Source organism: Drosophila hydei, unplaced genomic scaffold (assembly GCF_003285905.1).
Source record: "Drosophila hydei strain 15085-1641.00,03,60 unplaced genomic scaffold, DhydRS2 tig00000001-arrow-pilon, whole genome shotgun sequence".
Taxonomy (NCBI): Eukaryota; Metazoa; Arthropoda; class Insecta; order Diptera; family Drosophilidae; genus Drosophila; species Drosophila hydei.
The window spans coordinates 14,706,690-14,716,336 of NW_022045643.1; the positions used below are offsets into that span (position 1 = coordinate 14,706,690).

The following is a 9,647-nucleotide window of genomic DNA, read 5'->3' on the forward strand; positions in this document are numbered from 1 at the left end:
AATGTGCATATATGCAAGGAAAATTGCATAAATTGCTGTAGCGCACGGTCGAGTTTTCGCCCAAAAAGCAAAAAACAAAAACAGAAACAAAAAACAATGAAATTAAATAAAACAGTTGAACAAAAGTCGACATATTGATAGGGTGATGCTGGCCCATTGGCCCCTTCACCGTGATTCACCCAGTTTCAAATGTGTTTTACAGTCTTGAACACGCTGAGTGAGCTCAGGAGAGCCGCTTAAAGCTTTAAAATTGCCCTAAGATGAGACAGCTTGGGTTAAATAAAGGAACGTCACTTACTTCTAGCTTAAATCTTGTTTCTGGTCTATATTAAAAGTTGTTCATATCACAGCATAAGGGAAGAGAAACGCAGAATTGTGTAGAACTGCTTTCTGTAAATCAACTAATTTCGTAGCATACTTTTGTGTGCGGCTTGCATATTGAAAGCCAGAGCCCTAGGGACGAGGGATATGAATACAGACATTGCACTTGAAAATTAATGGCAACTTGACGTTGGTTATGCAACCGTTAGGGGCACTCCGTCCGCCACAAAGGCAACTACTTATTGCCGGTTTTACTGCGCCAGGTTCTCTGTTTCGTTTTCATTATAATAACAGCCCATTGCGGCATTTTGATGCAGTAAATACTCTTGCCTCCTCCTCTGTCTCGTCTGTCCGTCTCTCTGTCCGTTTGTCTATCTGTCTGCTTGTACGTCTCTCATTTACTGTTGCTTTAATTTTTTATCGTTTCGAGGTTAGTTTGAAAAACTTTAGCTGTCATTGACCGGCCGGGACAGAGACCAAGCAGCAGAAGCGGCCAAAGGCCAGACACCGACGACCGACGACTAGCAACTGCCAACTGCCAACTGCCAACTGGACTGCCGGACTGCCACATTGCCTATGCCCGACACGCCCCTTTGTCTAGCGACTGGGCAAGCGGCATCCGGTTGTGTGTGTCCTTCAACTAACTTCCAGCCGATGCTATAGTGCACAAGTAGTCTAGTCATGTTTAGTCCTTTGCGATCGTCCTGGCCCGCCGTCCGCTGTCTATTGGCATTGGCTCGTCGTTATTGCTTTCGACTGGTTTGGTTTATCGTCGCTGGCAGCCATGGAAATACTCGTAAATTTTGAGTACTCGCCCACCCGCCGCATGTTGGGTGAATGCTTTAAATTTGTATAAATACGACGAAATGTGCTAGCACGTTTTGGTTTTTGTGCTGCTGCTGCTGCTGCTGCTGCTGCTACTAAATTCATTCATAATGGGTTTTTCAGTCCACTCACAGTCCAGTTGAGCCCCTCCCCACACTAGGCTGCATGGTGTATATAAATTTTGCGTTTTTACGCAAACTGAAATTTATTATGGTGCAGCATAGTAATTTATAAATTTTATGCCTTCTAAGTGCTGCGCTGCTACCCGTCTTGCCCAGCCTCTATCAGACGGACTGCAACGAATAAATATCTGCTTGCTGCTCTGCATTATGCACTCGCCCAGTCGCATGCCACGCACAATTATTAATTTCATGTAGTGCTAAAGACTGTGCAAGGCAAAGCCGAACAATAAACATTTGCCCCAGCAGCGCAGCTCATTTTCTTTGAGTGTATTCGGCCTCTGAGCAGGCAGGATGATCTAACTAGGAACTCATATTGTGCTATAGGGTATCTCGAAGTCATTCACTCTCTTACCTGTGCTGGCGCTGCAAATTGCCTTCTGTTTGGCGTTTTTATTTTCTGTGCTCGCTGTTGCTCCACTTAACTTTACCTACTGCAGCGACCGCGGGTAAGGCACTAGTGTGCATGTGTGTGTGTGTGTGTGTGTGTTGATATGGATATACGTAATGCATTGGCCGTTTTCTGCATGTATCGGTGTGTGGTAAATTTGTTACTTTTGTAGCCTCTGCTCTCGCAGTTGCTGCTGTTGTGGCAATAACCATTTGGCAACTAGAAATTGGCATTTTATGTTCGCCTGTCTCCCTATCCGGCTTGTATCTTTTGATTTTTGAGTGCGATTGCCGAGGATTTATTGGCATCGAGTGCGGTCGCTCTATGAATGCACCTGTATGTATGTGTGCGTGCCCGGAGGGGAAAATATATATAAGAGAGGAGCTCGGTGCTAACTACTGCAAAACAAAGCGCTCTGCCTTTCCACGCACTCAACAATTTGCAAAGGAAGCCGCTCGCATTCCTCTTTCACTTGAGCATTTTTAGCCAAAAATACCTGGATGAAATGTACTGCGGCAAGAGCAGACGGCTCTTCATTAGGCGAGACAAGTTTCAAGCAAGCAATTTCTTAAGGCATACTTTTAGGTGGCGCATATGAAATAACTGCCCCCGTCTTCATTGCTGGCGCAGTCTTTTCTTGAACCCTTTTCATCCGCATCGCATTGAAACGCCACCCGGGAAAAGTATGTAACAAACGGCGGCACAGGCACGCTAAGCATTAGCAGAACAATTTTTGTTGCCGTCATCGTCGCTGCAGTTGTGGCATTTTTCTGCTTCATAATTATGTGGACTGGCATTTCATCATTTTAGTATTATGAACGTGAGCGTGGGAGTGGCAGCTGGCGCTCGCTATCTGCGTGCATAATTTATATGCTTTTAATGATTTCGCTTTGGCTTTGCAAACAGTTTTTAATGATTTCATATGGCAACATAATGCATTCTATATGTTGCCTGTTGTTTAAGTCGTCGCGTCTATGTAATTAAAATTGCAACGCACACACAAACAAGCACCCACACACACACGAACACACCGGAGACATACACACGCACACACACATGCACAGCCATATCAGCTCGAGTGATGCGGCTGTCGCTTTTGTTGCCCTGAGCCCTTCCACATATAAATATGTTAATTAAAATAATGTTACCCCAGCGCCGCCGACAAAGAAAAAAAGCCAAGCAAATGCCTTAGAATAGCTTCACACACACACACGCACACACACGTATTCAGCGCAGTCCCCTGCAGGCGCGCTTTGTCACCATTTTGCGTTTACACGCCACGCTCAACGCCTTTCAAAAGGCAACATTGCCAGCCAACCAACCAGCCAGCCAGCCAGCCAGCCAGGCAGCCTCATTACATATTACGTATACGCAGCGTAGCTTGTAGCAGGAGCAGCAGCAAAACCCGAAGCAGAATGTAAACAAGCGCAAGTATGATGACTTCCGTTGTGGGAAATGCGGACAGGAGCCGCCCTGCCTCTCCCTAACTGAGCTGCCATCTTTTGTACTTTCTCTGATGTGACTTTCACATTGAGAATAAATAAAAGAAGAATATATATAAATATACATAGCACATATATATTAAAACTGTCGACGTGAGAAGTGCATTTAGGACCTGCCAAGCGGGCCCCACATAATTATGAACTTGAAAATCTTCTTGGGAACCGGGCACTCGGCCCGACCACTCCGCAGTCTCTAGCCAAGCAGGTTGCATAATTGTATATTAATTATAAAAAAAAAGGAAACAAAAATAAAGAATATGTTGAATGTGGAAATTCCGCTGCATTTCCCCAACTCTAAAGACTTTCTCCAACTTGAGACATGTCGAGTGAGTTATTTGTTTTGTTGTTCTTTTGCAGAAAAGTTTCCTGCCGTCTGGAGACAATGATGTAGTGTATTGCTGAAGGAAATCTCTTTATCCAAATATGAATAGTCATCAGCTATAATTGGAAATATTTTTGAATTTACTCTTCCTAGTGTTTGAGCTCTTTAAGACTTAAAGAGTCATTTGGAAAGGAAAGTCATTCAACTGCGTCGCTTTCATTTGGCTTGCGCCCAACGATTTTCCAGTTGCCTTAGGTCACTGCAATTTTGTACTGCGACACGAAAGTGTCTCGTAAACAAACACCCACACACGATTGCATACACACTCGCGCACACACTCGCTCACACTCACTCACGTACGTCAACGTTGCGCTTCTCGACATTTTCTCGTCGTCGTATATGAAAATTCATTTCAATTAGTGAAATGGTTTTGGGATTTGTATGGCAAACCAAGCAACCAACCAACCAGCCAACGAGTGCACCAGAGCCAGATAGACACTACGGTCGTCGCGTGTGCAGCGCTTGTTGCAACTTTATTTACCTTCACGTGGCGCATAAATTGTAAATAGAGATATAAATGGGTGTGCAATGTAAGAAGGTTCTGTGTCTGTGTGTCTGTGCACGGCTCTGTGGGTGGGTGGGTGTGTATCCTTGCCACATTATGAGCCTGTATTCAAGTTATGTGCTTCAAAGATTGCGATTAAGTTCTGAGTGCTCCGTCGTAAGGTAGGGACTCAGAGTGATTCATGCCTGCGAAGGCCATTGAACTGAACGAGACTTAAAGTAAACTTTAGTTATGCTTTGGCCCTTAACAGTTATTGGCTCGCCAGCTTCCCTAAAACCAGCTACAGATTTATCTGGCCCCAGCTTTCAGATGTATCTAAACTGGCGCCGTTTCACATAAGTTGCTCCCACGACGACGCTTAGCGGACGCTGTCTGTTATCAAGGACTACGAAACAAGCGGGTACAACAAAAAAAGGATAACAACAGTAACCAAATTTATGCAACTAACAAAATGTTTTTTCCTATTTCGCTTTTTTTCTCTGCCCGCATTTTTTACTCAAAATGCTTGCTGCAACAACTGAGCGCCCACAGCAAAAACCTTGCTTGGATCCCTTTTTTAGTCCTTCACACATTCGTTTACAAAACCTGGGGAAGCTAGCTTGCAAAGCAGGCACAAAAAGCGGTTTCCGAATTCATGTCATAAAGTAGAGTTGCCTGCGAGAGGAGTTCGTGTTGTGGCTGCACTCCAACGCGCCAATTTCACTAAAACTGGAAGAGGGCAGCCTAGCGGCCACCTATGTAAGGCTGCTCATTAGCATGTGACTGCGTGACCTTTTACTGGGCCTAAAGAGAAAAATATGCAGCAGGGACAACGACAGAAAGTGGCGTAAAGAACTTTTTAGCACAGATGAATTTCTCATATATATAATGGACCAAAAGTATATATGTCTATCTGTTTGCCTTATCGACATTCAAAAGTAAAGTAATTTGATTGATGGTACACATATATCATGATACTTAATATTATCTATCTTGGGGTTGCATTATATAATTATACATGAGCATGGGGTATCAGCAAGTGGAGCACTCCCAACACAGTCTCCGAGTTGCATGAGCTATTTTGTGGTTTCTTTTCTCAGAGAGTTGCAACGCTCTAAAGTAGCAGACATTTTGCAAGTTTGTTTGACAAGTGTGACAAGTTTTAAGGCCCATAACTAACAAACAAAGCAGCCAAGCAGAGCATCTCCCAAAGGCAGGCTATCTGGTTACCTTGCAAACAGCAACAGGATCAAGTCTGTCGTCTTGCTGCTGCCTTATCAAATGCTGTGGTTAAGCCTAGGCATATTACATATGTACATCGCACCAGCTACAGAGACGACATAGGGCAATAAAAGTAAATTTCGCACCCAACGGCTGCTGCTTGCCTCAGATTTTGGCCAGGGGTGGCTATCAGAAATCCCCACAGACTTTCACATGACTCGTTAAACTTTTTGCCATTGTAATAGTTCTGCTTGGTTAGTTGATTTCTTCTTCTGCCACACAGAGGCATCTCTGTGTAGTCGTTTTACATATAATCCGCTCTTTGCTCTTGATTTTGGTTGAACTCAGTCTCAGTTGCTGCTCCTTGGTTATGCGCATAATTTATGGAGTACGAAAATATGTTGCCGTGTGCCTGGTTGGCCAAAAGTTTTAAACTTTTCGCTTAGGACGTCGCATTTTCTTTCTATTTTGTATTTATTTGGGTCCTTCTACAAGTTATAGTGGTTCAAGGAGCAGACGAATGTCAAGGCTCTTCGCACACATCTCAATAGCATTATTAATGCTCCTTTGGCAAATTATCTAATATTCCCACTGAGTTACGCAAGCTGCCCAAGCTGATTGATAAATGATATTTACCTTTTAGCGCCCGATTGAATGCAACCCTAACGAGCCGAATCAGGCATTAGGCATTCAGATAATCACTAACGACATCGTGACAGCAATTACCAGCATTAATTTAAAGTCAAGTGGCAATGGCATGCAATTAGTTAGTTGACGTAATTCTAGTTTGGCCAGCATGCTGGCACGCCTGAATTATGTAAGCCAAATTGGGTAGGGCTTCCCCGCCGCCTCTCACTGGCAGATTAACGTCTTTGAAAGCAGAGATGCCAGGCTCACACGTGGCTTTATAATTTGTCAACTCTAATGACACATTCAATAGGCTGCAAGCATCTGCATCTGCAACTGCTTAGGCATCGAAAAGCCCCAACAACGCACTATACAGACTCTATAGTGACTGACACTAAGAGAAATCTGTCATACCTAAAAAGGCTTTCCCTTTCGTTCCTAAGGGCTGTGAGATATGCAGATGAGATTCTGCTGTCGTATAATCGATCGTGATTTTAAGTTTTACCAATGCCTTTAGAATGAAGAAGCAGCCCCAGAAAATGGCACTAAAGCACTTAATAAGTGGGCTTATATAGTCAAAAATCTTGCTTTAGTATATCAAAAACTGAATTAAAAGCATGTGAGAATGCCTAGTGCAAACAGCTCGATTCCCATTATCACTGGGTTTTAGGGGTTTTAGATAAGGCATATTTGTGGAGTGTATTACACAGTCAGTCGCATTAAGGTTTATTCTAATTAATTGCAAACATTTTCGTTAGTTGAGTTCTATTTTATTTAGTTGGATTAAAAACGGCTTCTTTTGTTGGCCAAACACGATTCAACCATGCAATTTTTAGCAAATAGGTTTGAAAATCCCTTCTCGTACCACATTCTGTTCATGGCTTTTGTTTAGCATTCTCTTTGGGAATTGGGGCTGTGGGTATTTGGGCTGTCGGCTGGCTTAGTAATCAGATGAGTGTTCTATGTGTGCATCTGACAAATATATTAAGCGATTCATTATAAATAATTCAAATATTCAATTCAACCCCCGGAACACCCAATTACACTCGTTCGAGAAGTTAAACGAGTATATTGGCTGGAAGTAATGTGTTATAATATAAGCTGCTTTGGCAAATGAGTTCCAACTCACATCACCAAAAATATAACTGATAATTATTGATCTACTCAACTGTCCTCTAGGGACGTAGCAAAACATAAAGATTTCTTCATAGTTTTACTGTTGGTTCGACTGGGCAGCGAGTATTTTGTAGTCAGCTAAGCCCGACCAGCATTTGTATGTGACAATGTGTGTAATATTTTCACTGAATTCTCAAACATTAAATGGCTATTTTTTAATTTTATTTTAATTCTGTGTTGCTATTTGCTATTTGCCATAATTTAAAAAGCTTAAATTCAGTACATTTTGACAGTCGGAAACAAAGCTCTCTCGCAATTTTGTTGTAGGTTGTTGGCCATATAGGAATAGCTTTCAGTTTTTCAATAATTTATTTGCAATTTATGTGTCATGCTAATAGAGTTTCAGAAAGCTATTTTTAAATGTTTCCATTCCAGTTGAGCAGATTTAAGTGCGTTCCGCAAATTTAATGACAGTTGCTAAAGTGTTTAAGAAACTCTTGTCTAAATGAAAATTCTGAGTCGAATCTAGTTATTTCTTTAAATTTGATGTTCAATGTTAGAGAATAAAAAAAATCTTTTGGCCTCATACTGTCAATATGGTAGCAGTTGGCGTTGCTGGCCATAAAAACTGTCAACAAAATATTTGTGCAGTCGACCTGCAGTACAGAGCCAATATAAACAAGGAGTTTAACTTAGACACTCCTTGAACTGGAAAGAAGACTGCAATCGGATGCAACCAGCCGAGAGATACTCTAAGCACAAGCAGTTCATCGTGAGCTGGGCCTACTGCTCGCTAGCTGTCGATATTTCTTTTTACAAGTTTGATAAAGGCGTTCGCAATCTGTAAACAGTGCTTAAGTAGAAATGCCAGCCAAATATTGGCGCATTCAGAGCCCAAGTAGTAGCTGTAGTTGATGTTCCAGGCAGCGCAATGATTATAATTTATAACAGGCTCGCACGGGTAGTTGCTTTATGCGAATGGCTGTGGCTGTGGCTTTGGCACACGCACACACAAGTAGCTAGTTTTATGTGTATGCAAACATATATATATATATGAGGACATATATCATTGATGGATGCAAGCGCGCTTGGTTGAGTGGAAAAAAGGCTGTCGAGCAAGAAGTGGGCGCCCAGCTTAAAGCTGTTCCAGAGTTGAAATCCTTGAAGCTTTTGATTTATTTGCTTGAAGGCAATCATTAATTTGTTTGGCAACAAAAAGAAGACAAAGAAAGAAAAGCTTAGCATACAGTTTCGGCTGCTGTCAGATTTAAGGGACACAAACAACCACCGAAAAAGAGCCAGCAACGAAATTTAAATAAAACGAAACCAACAACGAAAGTAATCTGACACATGCGCTGCCAAATGATTGCCTTAACGATACTCTGGCGCCCGCTACTCCGCACTAGCCGGTTTCCCCTGGCCCAGACCCAGGCCCCTTCCCTGATCGGCCCCTGGCTATGCCCATGCCACTGGCTGCAAGCCAGCTTCTGGGTTGGAGCTTCAGAAGCCCAGCCAGCGGAGCACTAATCCCATGTGCAGTGTCTTCCATGTATATAAAACTGAAAGTCACTTCACTTTATAACAGAGAACGGCAAAGCTGACACTTATTAAGGGCAGAGAAAACGCCAAATTTCAAATGAAAATTGAATGAGCTTAGCCGAATCACTGCGCGATATATTCCAAACCTTAAGTATAAATGTCTATTTATTTGTATGTGAGCGCCTGGGGTATATAGGCGGCTTCCCAATAACTATTTTAACATTCATTAGGTTACTTCTGTCACCGATGTCTTGGTTGGGCAGCTGCTTAATCTCTTTGATATAGCTATTGCAATTATTTATGATGCCGCCGGTTTTTTCGGTTTCCGTTTCGGTTTCCATTTCCAATTTCACATCCAGCTGCACTTCTTTGGGCTGCAAATTATTCTCGATGGATTCGGAAATTGTGGAGTCGCTTATCCACTCGCTGCTGTTCGCGTCAGCTAAACTGTCTTTATTTTCAAGATCTGCCACATCTGGGTCCTGCTCTAAGCACTTTTCAGGCAAACTGATCTGAATAGAAAATAATATAAATATCACAAATAAATCTTAGAATATGCCCGCTCACCTTTACGTGGGATCGCCTATAGATGTTGATGCTCAGAAGGGCCAGTAGCAAGATCGAGAAGCATGTTGCGCCTGCTATCAAGCTAGTTTTATCAGGGTGCGGTATAACCACGTCGTATGTGACCAACGGCATGTCTTTTCCAAAGGGGGGATAAAGAAAACGCAAGAACTTATATGTAAAATTGCCAATTTTGGTCTTCGGGAAGGGTTTTGGAGTGTCCAAAAAGCGCAAAGTATCGATAAACATTCTAGTTAATAAAGCCATATTACGTTTAGTTAACCTCGCCCCAATGCAGTGCTTACCTTGTGTCTTGTCAGGGCCTATGCTGCTATCATTCGATGTGAAAGTGTTGTGTACTAATGCGATCCCAATACTGGCTCAGTCTCCGAACGGAATTGATTGATAACTCCTTGCCTACTTGTGTAAACCCATAGAGCAGGTCCTTGATTCATCGTAAAGGACTAGGCATGGGCCTGCAGCACACACCAAAATC

General features: G+C 42.7%; 2 protein-coding genes across 6 annotated transcripts in view; one reads left to right on the plus strand and one right to left on the minus strand.

The window, feature by feature from the left end:
- Positions 1-9,647, plus strand: part of LOC111597625 (teneurin-m) — a 131,704-nt gene that overhangs the window by 83,773 nt on the left and 38,284 nt on the right. The window lies entirely within an intron of this gene.
- LOC111597626 lies at positions 8,711-9,580 on the minus strand. 2 transcript variants are annotated; one of them, XM_023312429.2, is made up of 3 exons: positions 9,457-9,580; positions 9,155-9,349; positions 8,711-9,099 (listed from the first exon to the last, which is right to left on the minus strand). In XM_023312429.2, exons 2-3 carry the CDS (start codon positions 9,284-9,286, stop codon positions 8,749-8,751), a joined length of 483 nt encoding a protein of 160 aa, XP_023168197.1. In that variant the 5' UTR covers positions 9,287-9,349; positions 9,457-9,580; the 3' UTR covers positions 8,711-8,748. The 2 variants fall into 2 exon arrangements, with proteins under 2 accessions (XP_023168197.1, XP_023168196.1); XM_023312428.2 differs by having other exon boundaries at positions 9,155-9,401; positions 9,457-9,572.